The sequence below is a fragment of the Papaver somniferum genome, unplaced genomic scaffold (genome assembly GCF_003573695.1).
Source record: "Papaver somniferum cultivar HN1 unplaced genomic scaffold, ASM357369v1 unplaced-scaffold_117, whole genome shotgun sequence".
In the NCBI taxonomy this organism is placed as follows: Eukaryota; Viridiplantae; Streptophyta; class Magnoliopsida; order Ranunculales; family Papaveraceae; genus Papaver; species Papaver somniferum.
Window position 1 is genome coordinate 9112607 of NW_020620714.1, and position 22498 is coordinate 9135104.

Genomic DNA, 22498 nt, shown 5'->3' on the forward strand with positions numbered 1-22498 from the left:
CACATGCAAAAGCACATCCAGGTTTACTTTTGGTGAAACAACTTGGCCGATTGGATCGAAATAACTTGCAGGAGAACAGGAAGGAGTTAATTCTAACAGCCAACCTAAGCAGAGATAATAGTCGAGCAGAAATTCAAAAGATACGGGAGGTAAAATCGTCTCGTCCGAAAGAAATTCTGGGACCTGTGCATGGTAGTAATCTGTTTACTCGACAAACTCACGGAGGTTGTTCGTGTATACAACCTCCTCAACACTAGAGATCGTACACCAAAAGTGAGAACGAGATTACGAAGGGTACAGCCATCACCAGGTTTTTCTTTGTGTAAAACCTATCAATTTGGATATGATCCTACCACAAAAATACACAAGATATTGTGTGTTCATTATGTGTATCGACAACGAGGTCCAAACAGCAACTACCCTGGTGATCTGTATGTATTTGTTGACGTCTTAACTGTAGGAGACAAGGCATGGAGAAGGATAAATGAGGTTCCTCCTTGTTTTGGTATGGGTTTTACTTCTGTTTATCTGAATGGTTCCATTTATTATTGCACAACTAGTTTTAGTACTTTTACGAGTGGCAGTCGGGGTATTAATGATGTTGTATTAGTTGCATTTGATGTCGGCAGTGAGAAGTTCAGAATGTTTCGAATCCCTGAATTCATCCTCAATAGCCCGCCTTCTGAATTCGGTTTTAATCTGCATGCGAATTTGTTAGAAGTGGATGGGCACGTAGCTGTAGCTTGTAGAATGAGTGCTTATATTGTCAAGATTTGGGTATGCAGAGAACATATTGAGTATGATAACAAGGGCAAGAAGACTACAAATACAAATTTTTGTAATGGGGAGGAGAACTGGACTGAAGATACAATCCTATTACCTCTACCTTCTGCTGGGGACCCCTATATACATTGGGTTTTTTATACAGGTGCGGGAGCTCATCAGATACTCGTACGATCTGATCATTGGTCAGATATTGGAATAAACTCTATCAGGTGCACATTTTATTCTTATGACCTGCAGAAGAAGAGCTTCACGAAAATTACCCTCTTCAATTCGAAATGGTTGTTATATTAAAGTGTCCACTTTTGCCGAAAGCCTTTTGCCCATTTATCAGAAGCAGAGAAGCAGCAGTGAAGAACCTCACTCAAATATTCAAGGATTATAAACAGATATAGGCCTGATTTTCAACCCGATAGACAACCATAGGCCTGTTTTTTTTTCGAATTTTCAAATCTAGGCCTCCATCTATGTTTCCATCCAAAACCGTTTTTTTTGTCAATTACTCGGTCAACAAGGTCAATTTCTCATCAGATGAGATGAGTTAATGACGTGCAATTACCCATTTGCCCTCAATAAATGTGTAACCATCTTGGTGTTTGATCGTATTCTAGTATTAATCCCAGAAAAAATCAACGGCTCATATTAGACAGAAGGTAGATAGTAGCCACGTGTATATCTTATTTATGCTATCCAACGACTTACACTATACAGAATTATTAGTTGCCACATGTAATGATACTATCCACATATCTTGTTCGAGCACATCTCTATGAGATCCAACGTCCGGGCGCCTTAGTCTTATTGGTTTTATCACCAAAACCAACCGAAGATAATCATTTTCTTTTTCGTTTGTTCTTTCTTTCTCATCTTCTTCTGCTGGGTGTTGGTGAGTTTTGATTCAGAGAATCAGTTGATCAAACAGTATAGATGTTAAGGAGATGGTATCGTTACAAATCATGATGAAGAATAATTAGGGATTGTTAGGGTTTTCGATTGAGGTGATAAAACAGAGAGAGAAGCAGAATTAGGGTTAGGGTTTCTTGAAATGTCCGAGAGTTATGTGGAATTAAAGATGTATCAGATAATTGTTGGGTGGGTTTGTTGAATTGAGAATTGGAATGAGTTTCCGATTAGGGAACAGTTGCTTGTCTAGCGGAAATTAAGGGACAGCTTTCACCAATGGAGTTGTTGGTGAAAGCTGAGAATTGATTGTTCTGCTACAGAATGGACTTCAACTTCAAGATATCAGAAGACAGGATTGAATCAAGATGAATTGGTTATGGCGATGAACAGATCGGGGAAATTGGTTCTGGTGGTCATGTGTTCTTGTGGGTAATAGCTGAGAAAGAGATGTATAATTGCAGGTGCAGTTCTTGTGGTGGTACATGAGTGAATGAAATGATTGCAGGCAGATGTTATTGAAGATGGGTTCCTATTGCTATTGATGCAGAGTAGTGTATTGGTGGTGCCGTGTGTTCGGTTATCATGGGTTGTGGCAGAATTTTGAAGCCAAAAAGGTAAAGAAAAATGCTGTGACGATTGTTTATTATTGCAGGGAATAATTCTGCAGCTGTGTTTGAGTAGTTCGATGATTGATATTTGAGTGGTAAGGGACAAGACCACACATGGAAGTATAGCTGGAGTATTGTGATTGAATGAATGGGTTATACTCATGGGGGTTCTGGTAGAGTTTTTGTGGGGTGGTGAATGGTATTTGAATAAGATGAAATGGTTTAGATGCATGTTATGTTTGAGAAGGAAGTGTGGCGAGTATTTCTGGAGCAATGAATAAACGTACGAGGATTTTAATAAAGTGTCACACTTTCAATTTGATGTTTAAGAAAATGCCACCGTTTTTTTCAGAAATTATTTAATGCCACACATTTGACCTTTTCCATCCAAAAAAGTTGTTGACATCAGTTAGTGCATAGCTGGCAGTTATATAGCTTAGTAAAAGACCTCTGCACCCTCGAATAGTCTCACTATAACTGAGTTAAATCAATCCATCATAGTGAATCGTTATTGAGTTAAGTCATGAATAGAAAGTGAATTTGTCTTCCCATAGCACAACACCTGTGAATAGAACCGATACTGACCAAATAAACTCAATCTGGTTAGTATACGCTGAGAAAGTAAAAGCAACAGTAGATCAGGATCTAGTTGCAATGCAGTCTCCTTGCACAGTTAACATTATATGAAATTGAAAGTGGCCGAACACATGCTGATACTTGGTTCTCAAAATATTCACAAAGTTTTATAACAAGGAATAAGAGTGATGCCGAAGTTGAGTAACATATCATGTGAATCTTTCTTGCCAATACAAAGAAAAGCTCACTGCCACGCATTTCACATTTTATTCACATGATTAGGATACCTTAAACATCCATCCATTACAAAAAAAATTAGAGATACATAAAAACACATTTTATTCACATGATCAGGATACCTCAAACATCCATACATTACAAAAGAAATTAGAGATACATCAAAACTAAAGAAGTACGACGTACCCAGAATTGAGGCTCTTCCTTTCTTCGTTACAACTTGATGATGCTGGTGCTGTAGGGGTTGCTGACCGTATTTCTGATGTTTCTGTTGTTTTTGATACATCAACACATATTTCTCTTCAAGTTTGTTTCGGTAAATTTTCTCCTAAAACAATTCTCTGTAGCTTTATCAGCTCACGTTCATGTCTCGCTGTAAACACCCATAAGACTACCTGCAATACCATTTCACAACCATGCATAGGGACTCAACATCATCCCCTCTTAGCATACTCAAACTCGGAGCAAACTTGCATCAATTTCTTTTCTCCCTCTATAAATTGCAAACCATAATCCCGTATTCAAACCCATAATTGATTACTCTTCTCCGATTTGTATCTGAACCAACTCCATCAAACCCTGCAATCAGCAAACCCATGACATATCTGTAATTTCTTTTTTACCTAAAATTCTTCTCTAATCTTTGAGCTTCAAAATTCAGACCAAGACCCCATATGTTAACTAACAACCTCAATAATCAATTACAAGATCCTCTATTCTGATCCCCGCTAATCTTCTTACAAGCTCCGAACTATTCTGATCCTCAAAAATCAATTACAAATATTCTGCGGATACCCATCTGAGTTCATGGCTGGCCGGCAGCAGCATCAGCTAGGGATGAACCCTAATTCCCAATTTGATTTGCTATAAGAACTTAAATTAAACCCTATACATCCATTCATACCTCAATTAAGAACAAACCCATCACAAATAGTTCAGTTTCTAAATCAATTTCACACAAAATCAGAGTTGATTTCATAAACCCTAAATTCAACTTACCATATTTGCTGAGTTTGAATCAACACTAACCGACACCACGACGATCAGATATCTTGATTCTATTCCATTTCTCTCAATTGCAGACTCATGATGATCTTCATCTCTATCATCGATTCTCACTGAAACCCTAGTTAGCAATCCCTGAGACCGACATTTTTTCCTTTTTGTTTACCGGTGATAAAGAATCACAAGATTGTGAAACCCTGATAAGCATAAAGGTAAACTGATGATGTGGCGTTATTTGTTGGAAAAAAAAAGTGTCTATTGGAAAGATATGAGGTGGTGCTTAGTGTATGCTGATGTGGCGTTATAATAATTTAGAATTCTTGAAAATCAATATGGTATTGCCACGTCAGCATTAACTTGCTCCTTTAAAATTTGGTTTCCTTGATAATAGAAATTTCAATTTTCACCTATATAATAAGGCAAAATATGTGAAAATTCAATTTTATTTACAGTGAGAATTTAATTTATCATTGACAAACGGGTGAAAATTCAAATTTTATTTACAGTGAGTATTTAATTTATCATTGATAAACGGGTGACAAATCAAATTTTCATCAGTACATGAGTGAAAAATCAAATTTTCATTGGCACACGAGTGAAAAATCAAATTTTCATCGGCACATGAGTGAAAAATTAACTTTTCATACGAAATACGAGTCATATAATTGGGAACTTTGTAGTGGGGAAATCAACGCTGAGAACCCTTTTCTTTTTCCCTCTAACCTCGTTTGGAAATTGGTTAAAATGTTCTCCGAATATTTCAATCACCACCCACATGATACATACCATGCAAGTCTGTTTTTCATTTTATTTTTGAAGGAAAGAGGTGATCCTCACAATTTCATTGATATGGAAAGAATATATACATCATGTTAGGATATATATTGAAAAACATAATAAAATAAAAATGTTTTGTATCACAATAGTAAGTAAATTGAAATACAAAAGTACTAAATACATGAATTTCAAAACAGAAATTGATGATACTTGAGGGATAGCATTTGAATTAGAATTCTGCCATTTGGATTTGAAGAATTTGTTTTCTTCATCATTGGCTTCTTCATTAAGAAATTGTCCCATAAGGGAGTAATAAGCACAAAGCACCATTATCACAATCAAATCCAGTATCTATGGATCTTCATGAGAATGTAGAATCACGTCATGCCGGAAGAAGTCGTCCTTGATGTACTTGAAACAATTGTAACAATCTTCTGAAACGACTATAAGGCTATGAGAAATCTCTGATGGGTTTGAGAACACCATGAGAGCAATAATGAAATTGAGACAGGGAAAACTTAAAAATCGCATAAAATAGAGATGTTTTATTTAATACAACTACTAATAGAAATGTTTACTTTGTATCCAAATCTGATTGGAAATCTGAATAATTCAGATAATCTCCAACAGATTTGGAGTACAATTTCAGAGAATCAAAGAAGATTTAGGGAGACTTTTTTTGCAGAGACTTTTTTTTTGGAAAAATGGTTACGGGAAAGAGAAGGGGAGGGACCAAAAAAAAGTAAAAGATTTAGGGAGATTTTCATGCAAGTTTATTAAGATATTCTAATGCAGTATCTTAAGAATGAGAACCTATAAAAACTAATACGGCACCCTGATAAGTTAGATTATTTGTGATTATCAAAATCCCACTAGAATCAACATGGTTTCAAGGGATGCCATGGAGATTTATTTTATTTACTCGATCGATCTATACATCACTTCCATATCTTTGTCTTCAAGATCCACCATTTGGATGCCCCTATATCAAATCTTATAAAGTTAATTTGTATCGGTGTCGCGTCTGATTTTGTATTGCACTATCAGAATGTATATGAACCTCGATAGCTAATCGACCAAATAGCTGAAGAGAAAATAATCAGAGAAAAAATAGGAAAGCGAGAGAAGAAAGACGAATAAGAATATAAGAGAAAATATAGCAATTATCCTTATCTAGTTTAATTAGTTGGCGAGTTACCTGAGTAGACATACTTGAATAGTTGAATCTGTAAATAATGAGAATAGGGCCCACCAATAACGCCCATACTCATAATTTGACCGTAAATTATTTTATTTTTTAAAAATTTTCTTTCATTAATAATTTGTAATGGATAAAGGTTAAATTAGTTATGTTGAAAGTTTGCAGTTTAAATTCAATCTAACCTATAAATCTTGAACGTATGTAGATCTTATCTTTTGGGTTAGACATATATATCGTCTTATTGTTGGTTTTATAAAAGATAGAGAATCCAAATTTGGGTTTCTCACAAATTTCTCCTTTGCTAATCATATCAACTTAATTAATCAAAAAGAATCATGATGCGTTGGATTAAGCTATATTATTCATGAACCTCTAAAATCATTTTTGCATCACTGCAATTCTGTCATTAAATATTTCTGCAATCCTTCCGCACATAACTAGGTTCCAAAAGTCCCTAGAATTTGTCGTTTGCTTTAATGGCTACTTGTTGAATATCGACTAAAAATCAATATTTACCTCAACATATTTTGTTGGAAATTTTTGAATAAATTGGAACATGGAAACACATAAAGAGAACCGGCTTCATACTTCACAGATCGTTTGGTGTTTTTGTTTTGGGTAGTTTGCATTGTCTGATAAATTTGTGAATACATTAAATACAAAATTGGTAAATTAACCCAAAACCAACAATTCCTCGGTGAAATAGACTTGTAAATTTTGATACTGTTTAAATGGACGAGAATTACAAATATACTTTTCTATTAACCAATATGAGAAATCTGCCCAGAAAAAAACAAAAAAGGTTTACTTAAAATATCCCTTAAACAAATATCCGTCCATTTCACACAACAACAAGACAATAATTCTTCAACAGTAGCATCAAACAAACATCAACACCCTTTATATCATGTCCACCTGCAACTCAGACTACACCCAATGAGCAAACAATACCAGAATCAGCTGATTCTCTTCAAATCATTATGTAGCTCCCTTGGAAACTCCACAAATCAAGAGAACTGCAATCTATCAGTCATGCCATTGCAGCACCCAATTCAAAGCTTCACCATCTCTTCCATGTTTCACCGGCACCACTAGTTCAGCTGCAATCTCAACCTGCAACTTAGTCACTATCTCAGTAAAACCTAGAGTACAACTTCAAGTTCATGGTAACAACACCAGATTCATCTACTCAGCCAGCCAACAACTACCTGAACTTCATACTCTATTCTACTGCTCTACACAGCCATCTCTGGCAGCAATAGCAATCACAAACCTATTATTGCATTAACGGTGACCACCCATCATATTCACAAGAGACCCATTTCCTGTCCACTGCCATCAGCAGCAACAACATCAACCCAACTAAAACAACTACAAGATTTCAGGGTAGGACATTGAAACCAAAAACAAGAGTCACGTTTGAAGCAAGAGCAATAACTGGTGCATGATTTGCATGTTGGAAGAGAACAACAACACTAGCTGCATGAGATTTTACAAAAGCAGCCATTACCTCAGTCACCTCAACAACGGCTGAGCCAGCAACAAGATCCACTACAGGATTTGCAACATCCTGAGAAACAACTCTTCTTACTTTTTTGTGGACATAATTTATAGTTATTTGGTGTAAGAGTAGAGACCAATCACAGGAGAAACATCATATCTATGAAAAATTCAAATAAGAGTTTACACTGCACATAGAAAAGGAAACACACTCGGGTAAAGTAAAAGGCATGTGGAAAATGAAGTAATCAGGTTCGTTGTGTAGTTAGAAACAAGATTTGTTCATTTAGGGAATGTAAGCTTCATACTTCGAGTTTTGGTATGTAGACTTTAAGATAAACGCCAACTAAGATAAGTACATAAAAGACATTTATTAGCTCACAGATAAATTTTCTATTACAGTCAAGATGTAACTAAATACAACCAACAATAACAAATGATATATCTGGTTACGTCCAATGATAAAAATGGATGTATCTGAATGTATCCAGTAATAGCACAATATCTACCATGTGCATTCATTAATAACATGGGATGTACCCAGTTACATCCAGTGAATCCATGACAAAGCTTGTTTTATCACAGTTTAATCCTGGATAAAACCAAATGCATCCTCGTTTAAATTGAACACGAGTGGCAACCAACAAGTATCAAACAATTATCTGTTTAGCCTATTTCAGGAGTGGTTTATTTGGTTGGTGATCTATTGAGGCCACATGAAATCCTGTTAATCATGTCTAACAATTAAGCAAAGCACACACACAAACCACAGTAGGAAAATGAAGAAGAACTTATAGAAGTGTGGGTGAGAGAAAATGTGTACCTAGCTAACAAGAAAAACCTACATTTACTAATAACCATGTCCCACCTCTCGTCACAAACCTACGGCATTTTTTATCTCCTGATTTGGATTATACCATGAAGCAACTGTTGATGCTGCATCTTGTTGCTACCATACTTTTTTCAACAAACCCTTGATGCGACTCTTGAACGATTCTGGGTCCAATGCAAAACATATTAATAAGAAGAGATCAAGGTTGGAAGAATTTTAATCTGATTGAAAGGAAAGAAGAAAAGAATAACGGGAAATGGTTAATGCAACACATGATGAAATCAGTTTCATCCATCAATAATGCAAGATATAATCAGTTGTATCCAATATAAACACACGATGAAACCAGTTTCGTCCTTGTTTAAATTTAGATGAAATAATTTTTTCTCAATCCAAAACAGGATGATACCAGTTTTATCCAAGTATAAGCATGGATGAAATTAAAATAATTTCAAAACAGCTCCTTACTGCATTAGCACTATGACAATCATAAACATACCCACACCATACTTAATTTTTATTTGTTATTGACAACGAGATTAGGGGAAAACGTGAATCAAAATAATTTCATCTCAATACAAAATAGGATGAAACCATTTTCCTCCTAATATAACATGGATAAAGTCAATTTCAGCTCAATCCAAAACAGATGAAACTGGTTTTCATCCTAGTATAACATGGATGAAAATAATTCGAGCTCCACTGAAAACAGGATGAAACTGGTTTTCATCCTTGTATAAAATTGATGAAAATAATTTGAGCAACCCAAAACATGATGAAATTGGTTTTCATCCTAGTATAACATGGATGAGATCGGTTTCAAAATAGACTATATCAGTAAACATATCTTTGTAAAATCAGCACACAACCAAAAATTCCAATTCATTTTAAACCTGATTGAAACCAATTTTAAACAAAATCTCATAACCGTATTCAAACAGAATTTCTTTTGTATATCAACATTCCAATCAAGAAAACACGTTTTTCCTAAAATTAAAATCAAAAACATGAATTAGGGTTAAGGAACTTACGGGTATTCATTTTGAAAATTGATGGACGATAGCAACATAATACTATTTGTTTCAATAATTTGAAGAACATAAATCATATGAATGGTTGTGTCGTTGATGGAGTTGATGGCGGCGATTTGTAATCCAGTTGATATTTGTATTGATGAGGGCGGGCGGTGGTGAATCCGAGAGACTTTGATGGTATTTTTTTTAGTGGTGGTGATGATGATGGTAGATATTTTTGAGGAAGCTTTCTAGTTTTTATGGGGGGGCAAGAAGATGAAGAAGGGAATATTGAAGGTAATTGTTTGGTTGGTGATATATTATGGCGTTTTGTTAGAATACGGGCATCCAACTCAAAACCAATTGGCAATGAGTGGAGCGTCCTTTCCATATTATATTTTAAGTTCATTATGCGGAAACTAGTGATGTGGGACTATTGTCCTTTCACACCCTCCCTCACGTGTAAGGCCAGTCATTCGGTCTAACACGTGGACCTACGCACGTGTGGGTCATGGGTGTGCAGGTGACATTCGGTCACGGTCCACCCCACGTATAGGTCATACGAGTGACTAGTCATTCGGTCATGGGTGCACATGTGACCAGTCATTCGGTCACGATGACCACTAATTCGGCCTACAACCCGCGTACGATCCTACGTCTGATACCATGTTAGAATACGGGCATCCAACTCAAAACCAATTAGTAATGAGTGGAGCGGCCCTTCCATATTATATTTTAAGTTCATTATGCGGAAACTAGTGATGTGGGACTATTTTCCTTTCACACTCTCCCTCACGTGTAAGGCCGGTCATTCGGCCTAACACGTGGACCTACACACGTGTGGGTCATGGGTGTGGAGGTGACATTCGGTCACAGTCCACCCCACGTACATGTCATATGAGTGGTCAGTCATTCGGTCACGGGTGCACATGTGACCAGTCATTCGATGGACATTTATATGCTAAATCCTTTCTTCGTTGATGGATTTATTTACTTGAAGTTCAGAATTGGGAGAATTATGGCATTTGATTTGGCTAATGAGATTTTTGTAGAATTAGATGAATATTATAATGAGAATTTTCGGGATAGGGTGTTGGGAGGTTTTTTTTTTGATTGGAAGAGAAATTTTATTAAGATTGAAGAATATACACACGAAAATATAAAATGAAAACCCAAAACATAAATGCTTATTACAAAACAAGTTGTAAATAAGCTCCCCAAATGCTACTCTCACTGGTTGTAAAAAGCTTCCCCAAGTAACCCATATCAAGAATTGATAGCTCCCAAATATGTTAAAAAGCCCAATTAAAAAAGCCTAACCTAGGAAAATTAAGTACAGTAAACGAAAAAACCAACCAAAACCCTAGCCCAAAAGAGCACAATTGGTGACACTGACTGTCACATTCCGCCACTGTGGACACCCTATGGAACCACCACTTGATTCCATCACCATTTATAAACCCTAACCCAAAAAGACCACAATCTGTTAGTGACACTACCATGTCACAATCCTTGATTATGTCACATAGAAACATATTTGATTCCGGCATCACTCATATACAGTGTAAATCTATCGTAGTTGATAAAACCTCGAGCCCATGATGATGTCGAGGATTTGGAGAGTGGTGGTGGATAAGTTCAGGAAATATTTTATGGATATCCTAATGGTTAGTATCCTGAAACAAGATCAAAAGTGAATCTTCCAAACCTCGATAGATTCTTCCCAAACACCTGAAACAAGATCGACCACCACCAATACAGGATCGACTTTAAACAAACAACCTCACTGGTCTCCTCCATAATCCATAGATCGAAAACACCTACACCATCTACAAACTTCTAAAACCAAAAAAGAGATAAAACCTTGAACACCATATTGTGATGGATTCCAACATCATTAAAACATGGTTCCCCAACCTGGTTATTTCTTCCCATCGCGTGATAAATGGTAGAACGTCGCACCAACACAAAACGTTCTAGTGCAACAGCTCCAACCCTCGCCTCTATCATCCACCAAATGGAGGAGAAAAGCCCCAAATCTAAGCTAAAACCCTAGGGAAAAAATAGATAATAAAAAGCATTAGGGATACCCAAATATAAATCTAAATCTAAAACACCTCTCCTCTGATCTTGTCAGAGAAAAAATCAGAGGAGAGAAGGGGAAGCGGCGCTAGGGTTTGGAGGAGGAGGCGCTAGGTTTGATGGGGAGTTTGGTTCCTCTCCTTTTCCCGACATTACGGTTTTTGGCCCCAACGGTTGGGAGGTCATTACAGTGGTATACACTACAATAAAGACGGCAAAAGTTCTGATGTATGGTTAATGAAGAAAAAAGAAGATGATTCATTTTATTGGAGTAAAGAGTTCAGTTTAATCAATATGGATCCACACACTTCTTCACTTGCCCTTACGAGTAGTGGTAGAGTTTTATGTAACTCTACCAGTAATATGTATCTGAATGTATCGATCTAATACCATGTTAGAATACGGGCATCCAACTCAAAACCAATTAACAATTATCAATGATTTCAATGTTGCATAAGATCGCTGATGCAGCATCATTGAGCACATTTATTAATGCTTGGGCTAGAACAAGTGCTCGTCTAGGGAATATTGAAGGTATTCATAAAGAAAAACAGCCCATCATTATTCCTAGTATTGACGCTGCTTTCCATTTCCCTCCAAATGAAGTACCTAGTGTTCTGCCATTCAAAATGAACTCAGAAGACAGTGAGATCACTGCCGTTTGCAAAATGTTTGTATTTGATTCATCCAAAATTGTTGCTCTTAAAGCCATCGCTGCCAATAATTTACATGTACCAAACCCGACGAAGGTGGAATCAGTAACATCGTTGTTATGGAAGTGTGCTTCGAAGCTCAAGGGTAAGGCAGATAAAGTATCATCATCAAAAAACTCAAAACCATTCATGTTATGTATGGCTGTGAACTTACGCCAAAGGATGATGCCTCCATTGCCTGACCATTCTTTCGGGAACTTCATTGCGCCTGCACTAGTAGGACTATCGAACAAGCCAGGTGATATCGAGTTGCATAAATTGGTGGAAACTCTGAGATCCTCGATTAGGCAAATCGATGGCGACTACATCAAATATGAATTTCAAGTCAATTATGGACTGGTCAGGTCTCTGCAATATGTTCATGAAAGGTTCAACAGAGAAGAGTTAGAATTACACACAATTACTAGTTGGTGTAGGTTTCCATTTTATGAAGCTGATTTTGGATGGGGTAAACCAACATGGGTATGTACTGTGAATGCCACTGCTAAGAATGTATTCATATTAATGGATACAAGTGACGGGAACGGAGTAGAATCATGGGGATGAACAACAAATGTCCCAATTCGAATCTGATAAAGAGCTTCGTGAATTCCTTGTTACATAGAGCCCGGCCGTCGCAGCAGGACTCAGTTCTGTTATAAGATGGCTGGCTTGCTTTGTTGTTTGGTCACATCAATAAATTCTTTTTTGGTTTACGATGGTTTCCTTTGTGTATCATTTGGATCATAATCTATCAAAGTAGAGCATGAAGAAAAATACATGGGAAAAAAATATTTTTTTACTTTGAAAGTATCTTTTGACAGCCGGCCTTATCTTATATGGTTGGAGTGCACTAACTCGTTATAGTAACTCGGGAATCATCACTAAGCTAATTTGAAGTCACATTTGATTATTGATTAGCTACAGTGTTGCTACTTCAGCAACTAGGAGTAGTTAACTAGTACACTGGTCATTCCACAACAAGAAGCCCCATCAATGGTTTTTGACGTTAGACATCAAATTGATTATCTCAAGTCTAAAAACAGGACTGCGATACGCAAAGTGTCAAGATTGAGCTTGGAAGAAAGCTAATGTTGAAAAGTCACCAAACCAAAGATTGTCGACAAAAGGAAGACTCTCCGTAATCTGTTGACCAAACCAAAGATACCTGGACTCAAGGCGAGGGGTGATGGAGATGCGTGACCTCGCAACTGGGCTTGTAGCATATGGGCCTTTCTGTGCCAAAATATCACCAAGGCCACTGGTAGTGGTTTGTGTTTTAGAGGAACCATTTTTTGGGCACTACTCAAAAATGGTGGGGACTACTTTGTGATAGAAATGTCTACCCTATATTTATAATGGGTGTCCTAAAGTGTGGAAATGAGTAACCTACTCTTCGCCTATATATATATAATCACCTTCTCCCATCACCACCACCTATATATATATATATATATAATCACCTCCTCCCATCACCACCGCCAACCACCACCGACCACCTCAAATCATCACCACCGCCACCTCTATATATAACTTAATTTACATCATTAACAAAACAAAATCAAAATCAAAATTATAACAAACCCATTGCTTTGCATTCGTTTTTCGTTGAAAAAATGATAAGTAATCAACAAAATGAGTTGAAAATGGAAGTTACAGAGAGAAATTCAGGTAGGAATTATGTGAAACAGTTTGTCGAACTAGCTCAAATCAGCTTTAATGGATTTTTTTCTTTCAGAGAAAAGATCGGTTACCTCGCAAAAAAAAATTCCTAGCCGAACTTTTAGTTACGTCGCAATTTTTTTCTCCTAGCCGAACTTTTCTCTGAAAACATATATATTGAGTTCGGTTTCGTCGAAAAAAAAATTTCCCAGCCGAACATGTGGTTCGGTTACGTCGCAACTTTTTTTCCTAGCCGAACTTTTTTCTGAAAGCAAAAACTCCATTAAAGCTGAGTTGGCTACCTGTGTTTTCAAAACTATTAGCCGAAATACACTTGCAGATGAGTTCGGCTACCTGTTCTTCAGATGTTCTAGACGAACTCTATTTCCATGGTCATAATCAGTTTATAAATTTTTCATTTTTACAAAAGTTTTTTGCCAATTCAAGCAACATTAACTAATTATGAAGTATACCTAAATACCCAAAAACCCTCATTTCAAAATCAACCATCTTATAAAAAAAAAAAAAAAAAACCCTTCTTCTCAAAAATTATTCTTTTAAAAACACCCAATTAATTAATCTTAACCTCACTAATTAATCATTATAGTTACACTAACTAATTTAATTACAAAGGGCAAGTTTGGTATCAAAAAAAAACTTAGATGAGGGGTGACTCATTATTATTTCTAATATCCACCCAAAAAATGAAGAGTAGTCCCCCACCATTTTTGAGTAGTCCCAAAAAAAACCGTTCTTTTAAAGATCTGCTAGCAAATAGCATTAGGGTTCGCAGTGCCACTGGTGTCGGTGGCAATGGTAAAATCTTGTCTTCTGATCGTAGAATAAAGTCCCATTCCCATATACCATTGCAGCGGGAACTTTGCCGAATGTTAACAAAATGTTTTATGCAAAAATGGATCAAAAATTTGTTTGCAGAAATTCGAACTTATTACCTTGTCCAAGTGACATTCTAGAAGCATTAAATTAACAAAAGCTTGAGTTTACAAAACGGTTGCACTACTAATACATAAGGATGCATATAGTACGGTACGGCCCAGTTCTTTTATGAAACCGGTCTTTGTATTTGGTGTTGGCCAGTACTTCATTTTGAGGACCGGTACCTGTACCTGGAGTTGTACATGTTCCTCCGGTACCGGGTTTTTCCCTATTATCAAAAATGTTTTCAGAATTTACACAAAAATGAATCCAAAATCACAAAAACAGATAAAGTTTTAATAATCAATACAATTAATCCAATTAAGAAAGTAGCAAGAACCTTAATCTCCATATCAACAATGTTTTCACAATGTAACCTACACAACCAACAAGCATCATAACCCAATGACTTCAACAAATCATCCCTAAGAACCCTAATTTCCATTGCACCCAACCAATATTAATTGCACATCTCAGCACCACCAACTTCAAGCCAAACAAGCCACCATTTCAATCCCAAACTGTTGTAATCTCGATCTTCTGATTCTTTGAACACAAGCATCGTAACCCAATTCTTCAATTTCAACATAAATCATCCCTAAGAAATAAGATCCCTAATTTCCATTTGTTACTCAAATAAACCACAGTTAAATAATGACATACAGATTCAAACAAAAATATGTACCCATAAAATAATGTTTAATCTCTCAATTATGCGTCCTTGTTATTCTCATCCTCTATCAGTAACTCAACAACTCAATACCCTAATTTCCCTGCAGCAACAAATCAATCCAAATCTATCTCAATAAGACCCTAAATCAGATTCAATCATGGCAATTAAAAAATTTAATTGGACATGCAATTAATTATTAAGAATCCAGCGTTCATTAAACAAATCTAAGCTACTTACGATTACCCATATTCAGATGAGTGATTTACCTTGACTTATTGTCATTGATTGAACGAGAAGGAGAAAAAGATGATGATTTGATTGAATAATAAGAAGAAAAAGATGATGATTCTCTGTATAGCGGTGGTGGTGGTGGTGGAGAAGAAAGCGGTGGTGGTAAAGAAAAAGGTGGTCATGTTCTTCATACTTGAGTTGAGAGGAAAAAGAAAGAAAAAAAAAAGAACGATGAAAACTGAATATAAAAGATGATAGTTGATATACAAGAGCTAGGATAGATGGCTAGGATTAATGTATATCAAAGGCTATTAATCGCCGATTCTTTTGGTCCGGTACTGGTCGGGAATAGGATAGGAACCGGTCCATGTACCCAATCCTACACCGGTTCTCAAATTCAATCCCGGTTCCTGTACCGCCTACACCGGTTCCGGTCTGGTTTTTTCGGTTCCAGTCCGGTACAGGGACAAAAAACCGGTTCTTATGCAGCCTTGCTAATACATATTAATTCATGACAGTCTTTACATTATTTAAAAATATAATGGTGCTGCTAAATTCATGAATATTGACCTTGTAATTGATCGGATCTACCCTTTTTACCTTTTGATCTTTAAATCAGTCTGCAGAGTCATCGTCCATTTATCTTAGTGTCTGGATGTCTGCATCGGTACATCTTGAGGCAACCTCTATCATACGAATTTGATGTTTTCCCTAAACAACTGCTATATGATTTTGAGTTGGAATTGGATGCTACTCCTTTTCTTACAGCTGCATATGAGATGTGCTTCGTGCCTTTAGTTTGACCAAGAAGAAATCTTCTACTTATCTCCGATTCCATTAACTTTTCTTCTTCTTCTTCTTCACTAAATTCTTCCAGTAGTGATGATATTGTTGGAACAAAGGAAAATATTTGGTTTCTCTATTTATGATTGGCTTACACTGCAAGAAAATATTCTCTAGATATGTTGCTATCTATACGAATATGTGGCATGTATAGGATATATATATACACTTCTTGTAAAACCTCCATTGATAATAAGAAACCCTAATCATTCTTCTCCCGTGGACGTAGGCTATAGCCGAACCACGTTAACTGTGTTTCTTCTTTAATATGTTTTAGTTAACTGCATAACATCTTATGCATAACCAATATTGACTGCATAACATCTTATGCATACTGCATAACATCTTATGTATACCAACATGGTATCAGGGGATCGTTAACGATCCTGGCCGTTTCTCAGTAATCAAGTTTTTGTTTCTCTGTATGTTTACTATGGCACAATCAGATCATAATACTACTTTGCGTTTAACCTCTGTCTTGCTGAATGATGTCAATTATGTAAGCTGGTTTAGGGCTGCTGCTCTTGCTCTTGGGGGTAAAAGAAAATATGGGTATATTGGTGAGAATAGTACCTGTCCAGATGCTAAGGATCCAAAGTATGAATATTGGATTGCTGATGATCAACTTGTTCGCACGTGGCTTCTTCAGTCGATGAAACCACATATTTCGTACATCTTCTCGTTCTCAGAATCTGCAAAGGATTTGTGGAAGTCTATTGCTAGTCTGTATGGCTTACGGAATAATGTTGCTCGGGTGTTTGAGCTAAAACGTGAGATTTCTGAGGCTGAACAAGGTACGAAAAGTTTTACTGAGCATTTTGGTTATTTAAAAAAGAAGTGGGATGAACTGGATACATATCGTCCTCATACAACTGATGCCAAAATTATCTTGAAGAGGGTTGAGGAGGATAAATTCTTTGATGTGCTCAGTAGCCTCAAACCAGAGTATGAATCTCTTAGAAGCACTATTCTCATGAGTACTGAACTTCCAAGTCTGTCTAATGTTTGTGCGACTGTGCAGCGTGAAGAGACGCGTAAGAAAGTTATGAATCCTAATTCTAAAAGCATTGTAGACCTGGATGCAGCTGAATCAAGTGCTCTTATGAGCTCCAAAGATGATAAACGACGAGCCATGCCATTTGATAAGGACAAGAATTCTCGTGCTAAGGGTAAGAGAGAAGTTTTTCATTGTGATCATTGTAATAAAACTGGTCACACCAAGGATCGCTGTTGGGATATTTATCCTCATCTTAAAGCTACTTTTGACAAAAATAAGCTTGCTCGAGCTGCTGTAGATGACAATTCATCCTTCACCATAGACCAATTGAAGGATTTCTTTAACCAGTTGGGTAATAAGACTAAGCCCAAGGCCAAATTTACTTCAGGTAACCTACTAGCCTTTCTTACTACGCCTGTTTCCAACCGCCAAGTTTGTATTATTGATTCAGGAGTTACAGATCATATGGCAAATGATCCTTCGTCAGTTCATGCATTTATTCGCAGCTCTCATAAAAATGTGTCAGTTGCTAATGGCTCTACTGCTCCTGTGATGGGCAGTGGGAAAGTGCATTTTTTTCCAGATTGTCCGCCATCTAATGCACTTGTTGTTCCATGATTTCCTACTCAGTTGTAATCTGCTGGTCAAATCACTAATTCTCTGAATTGTGATGTTACATTTACCCCTACCTCGGTCATCTTTCATGATCGAAAGATGAAGAAGACGATTGGTAGAGGCATCTTTTCTCATGGATTGTACCTGTTACGTTCTAGTGACATGGCATGTCTCACTCAAATATCTACTCCGCAGTTCCTTTATCATAAAAGACTTGGACATCCTTCTAGTCGTGTTTTGTCTAGGATTTTTCCCACATTTTCTGTCCAGACTCAAGTCTGTGATGTTTGTCAGTTTTCTAAACAATCTCGTTTTCCATTTCTTAATTCTGTGACTCGTGCTACAATGCCTTTTGAATTAATTCATTCTGATTTATGGGGCCCTGCTCCAATTGATGCTTATGATGGGTATAAGTATTTTGTTATCTTTATAGATAATTGGTCACGTGCTACATGGATCTATTTACTCAAATCCAAAACTGAAGTTTCATCTGTATTTGCAGATTTTCATTGTATGATACGCAACCAATTTGATGCACAGGTTAAAATCTTTAGATCAGATAATGGCACTGAGTTTGTCAAAGGCACTCTTCGAGGTTATTTGCGTAGTCATGGTATTATCAATCAAACTAGATGTGTTGGTACTTCACAGCAAAATGGTGTTGCTGAACGGAAACTACGTCATATTCTGGAAACTACTCGTGCTCTTATGATTCAGATGCATGTTCCAAAGAAATTCTGGTCTCATGGTTCTCTGACGGCCACTTATTTGATCAATCGTCTTCCTAGTCGTGTGCTTGAGTTCAAATCTCCATTAGAGGTTTTGAAACGTCATCAGCCTGGCATTTCTCATCTCAGAGTTTTCAGTTGTGTCTGTTACGTACATTTACAGGCAAAGCATCGTGATAAACTGGATTCACGGGCAACTAAATGTGTGTTCTTTGGTTATTCATCTACAAAGAAAGGTTATATTTGTTATCATCCACCCACTAGAAATATACAGATTTCTCGTGATGTTGTATTTGATGAAGCAGTGGCTTACTTTCAGTGTGATTCTGGCAGTCGGTCTCAGGGGGAGTGTTACACAGATTTGGCACCACTTCCAGTTATTACTGAGATACCTACTGCAACAGATTCCCACAGAGATAATGGTGGTGGGGTAGAGTTGGTGGACTTACCTAATGCAGTGTTGGATGTGCATAATGAAGCAGTTCATGAAGAAGCTTCAGACAATAATGTTAGTGTTACTGATGATAATATAGGATTACAAGATGTGCCGCATCAAGTTCCAGAATCTGAGGTTATGATTCCACAAGATCTTCAACCAGTGGTACCAATTGTCAGAACCTCAAGTCGTGAGAAGAAGGCTCCAGAGAAATACAAAGACTTCTTTACATATCATTCCGCTGCGTATCCTATACAAGCACATTTAACTTATGATCATGTAGGTTCTTCACACTCTGCATTTCTAAGTGCTATATCTAGTCATCAAGAACCTAGAAACTACAATGAAGCAAAGTCTAATACAAAATGGAGGGCACCAATGGAGAATGAGTTACGAGCCTTAGATGTAAATAATACATACAATATTGTCAAGTTGCCTCCCGGGAAGAAGACTGTTAGATGTAGGTGGGTGTACAAAATTAAATACAGAAGTGATGGAACTGTTGAGCATTATAAGGCAAGATTAGTGGCAAGAGGTTTTACTCAGAGATATGGAGAAGACTACACAGAAACCGTTGCACCAGTTGCAAAGATGAATACTTTTCGTGTTCTCATGTCTCTTGCAGTTAATAAAGATTGGAAATTGTTTCAAATGGATGTGAAGAATGCATTCTTACAAGGTGATATAGAAGGAGAGAGCAATATGGTTTGCAAACTTAAGAAGGAAATATATGGTTTAAAGCAATCACCACGTGCATGGTATGCAAAGCTAAGTTCAGTACTCATCCAGAATAAGTTCAAAAGGAGCTCTGCCGATTCTTCCTTGTTTACTAAAAGAAGTAATCTTGGTATAACTATAGTTCTAGTGTATGTTGATGACCTTGTAATTACAGGAGACAATCAACAAGAAATTAGAAATCTTAAGCAATGCTTCATTCCAGATTTGACATCAAGGATTTAGGGATACTGAAGTATTTCCTGCGATTAGAAGTTGCTTACTCAAATAAGGGTATTTTTCTGAATCAAAGAAAATATGTGTTGGACCTGTTGAAGGCTACAGGAAAAATGGGAGTAAAGCCTTGTGATACTCCTACAGAAATTGGAAACAAACTTGATAATGATGGTGATGTGTTAAGTGATATTGGGTCATATCAAAGGTTAGTAGGCAAGTTAATTTATCTCACTGTTACCAGACCTGACATAGCACATGCAGTAAGCTTAGTCAGTCGTTATATGCATACACCTCGTGTTAAACATCTAAATGCAGTAACTAGGATTCTACGGTATTTAAAAGGATCACCAGGAAGAGGAGTTTTGATGAGAAAGAATGAATCCTATTCAATTTCTAGCTACTGTATAACAACATATTCAGATGTTGATTATGCTGGATGTCTAGTTGATCTTAAATCAACAACAGGGTACTGCATATTCTTTGGTGGTAATCTGGTTACATGGAGAAGCAAGAAACAAAATGTTTTTTCTCGATCAAGTGCTGAAGCAGAATACAGAGCCATGGCTTCAACAACTTGTGAGATTGTTTGGCTGCGAGCATTACTTAAAGATTTGGGTTTTCTGTCACCTCAGCCAGCTAAGATGTTTTGTGACAATCAAGCAGCGATACAAATCGCATCAAATCCCACCTTTCATGAGCGTACAAAGCACATAGAAGTGGATTGTCATTTTGTTAGAGAGAAGGTATTGGCCAAAGTAATATGCACTCCCTTCGTTCGTAGTCATCAACAACTGGCAGATGTTTTTACTAAGGGTTTACCTGTCAAGCAATTCAATGGAATTCTATCCAAGTTGGGCTCCATTGATATCTTCACACCAACTTGAGTGGGAGTGTTGGAACAAAGGAGAATATTTGGTTTCTCTATTTATGATTGGCTTACACTTCAAGAAAATATTCTCTAGATATGTTGCTATCTATACGAATATGTGGCATGTATAGGATATATATATATATATACACTTCTTGTAAAACCTCCATTGATAATAAGAAACCCTAATCATTCTTCTCCCGTGGACGTAGGCTATAGCCGAACCACGTTAAACTGTGTTTCTTCTTTAATCTGTTTTAGTTAACTGCATAACATCTTATGCATAACCAATATTGACTGCATAACATCTTATGCATACCAACGGATACCGAAGGCAGATGACTATTAGTAAAATTTGTAACTTCAGCGCTACTAGTACTACTACTTGCACTGAACACGTAGAGCACTAGCACGATTAGTAACGAAACAGTGTTCACGAGAGTAGGAATTTTGCTTCCTTTCTTCACCATTATTTTTTTTTCACTTTAGATTTCTTTGTTTCTATAGATCTATCTCCTTTTCACCATTCAATATTACTAGTAAGGAGCATGACTCAAATAATTGAGAAGAGAGGAATCTTATCGTGGTTTTGTACTGAGGCTAAAAACTAAGCAGTACAAACACACCCAACTACCAAAGTCCTGCATATGATTGTAGCCTCAAAATGCAGAAGTGTCCTTCTCGGTAGGTAATTTAGAGAATTATACTTTTCTTACACCGAAAATCAATGCCTGGTAATATATGTCATGTGTCCTCTTACAAGTTACAAGTTACACCATCAATAAATTTTTCCTCTTTGCAGATGAATCTGTTGAATTATTAGGACTTTATTAGAGGCGGGATAATTGTGGGGTTCCATTTCCAGAGACGGCAATAATCTAATCCCAGAGAACCACATATTGTTGTTCGGCATGCGTACTGGTCAGTAGCTACACTGTTTGGTACAATAGTGAACGAGCCATTCCACTTGTGCCACGTGATATAATTTTGAAATGGACCAAATCAATTCGGTCCCACTATAAAATTTCCAAAATTCACAGAAAAATTGAAGTTGATTTATCACAGATTCACAAGGTAGTCTTCAATTGACCCAATAAATTACTGTAGGTCCAAATTATTCAGCATCTTTCTGGGTAATATCTTGCAAACTACTTACAAGAATGATGATAATTAGTGGTGGTGATAATGAGATTACAGATATGGAAGTCACTTCTGGTTGGACTGTAGTAGTAGTAATAGTAGAAGTAGTGTTGTTCATAAAGATGTAACAAAGTGTGAGATACTAAGCCAACTCCCTGCTTAAAATTTGTCCATCTTTCTTAACATCTTATTAATAAAATTCGGCAAAA

General features: G+C 36.7%; 2 protein-coding genes and 1 long non-coding RNA gene across 3 annotated transcripts; 2 read left to right on the forward strand and 1 right to left on the reverse strand.

Moving 5' to 3' along the window:
• Positions 1 to 11954: 11954 nt before the first annotated feature.
• On the forward strand, positions 11955 to 12776 carry LOC113329805 (vinorine synthase-like). The gene has a single exon (XM_026576631.1). The coding sequence runs from the start codon at positions 11955 to 11957 to the stop codon at positions 12774 to 12776; it is 822 nt and encodes a 273-aa protein (XP_026432416.1).
• A 2296-nt stretch (positions 12777 to 15072) lies between these two features.
• LOC113329406 lies at positions 15073 to 15918 on the reverse strand. The gene is made up of 2 exons (XR_003349863.1): positions 15747 to 15918; positions 15073 to 15580 (listed from the first exon to the last, which is right to left on the reverse strand). It is a non-coding gene; the product is annotated as an uncharacterized LOC113329406 (long non-coding RNA).
• A 1069-nt stretch (positions 15919 to 16987) lies between these two features.
• Positions 16988 to 22417, forward strand: LOC113329806. Its single transcript, XM_026576632.1, has 4 exons — positions 16988 to 18118; positions 18707 to 18889; positions 19058 to 19790; positions 22257 to 22417. Exons 1-4 carry the CDS (start codon positions 16988 to 16990, stop codon positions 22415 to 22417), a joined length of 2208 nt encoding a protein of 735 aa, XP_026432417.1.
• Positions 22418 to 22498: the final 81 nt, after the last annotated feature.

Bases quoted from the DNA above. Each gene is read 5' to 3' on its own strand.
- LOC113329805 (XM_026576631.1), top strand. From the start codon at position 11,955: ATGATTTCAATGTTGCATAAGATCGCTGATGCAGCATCATTGAGCACA.
- LOC113329806 (XM_026576632.1), top strand. From the start codon at position 16,988: ATGGCACAATCAGATCATAATACTACTTTGCGTTTAACCTCTGTCTTG. The intron at 18,119-18,706 runs GTGCATTTTTTT...TTTGATGCACAG, and splicing joins CTGTGATGGGCAGTGGGAAA to GTTAAAATCTTTAGATCAGA. The intron at 18,890-19,057 runs GTTCCAAAGAAA...GTACATTTACAG, and splicing joins CTCTTATGATTCAGATGCAT to GCAAAGCATCGTGATAAACT.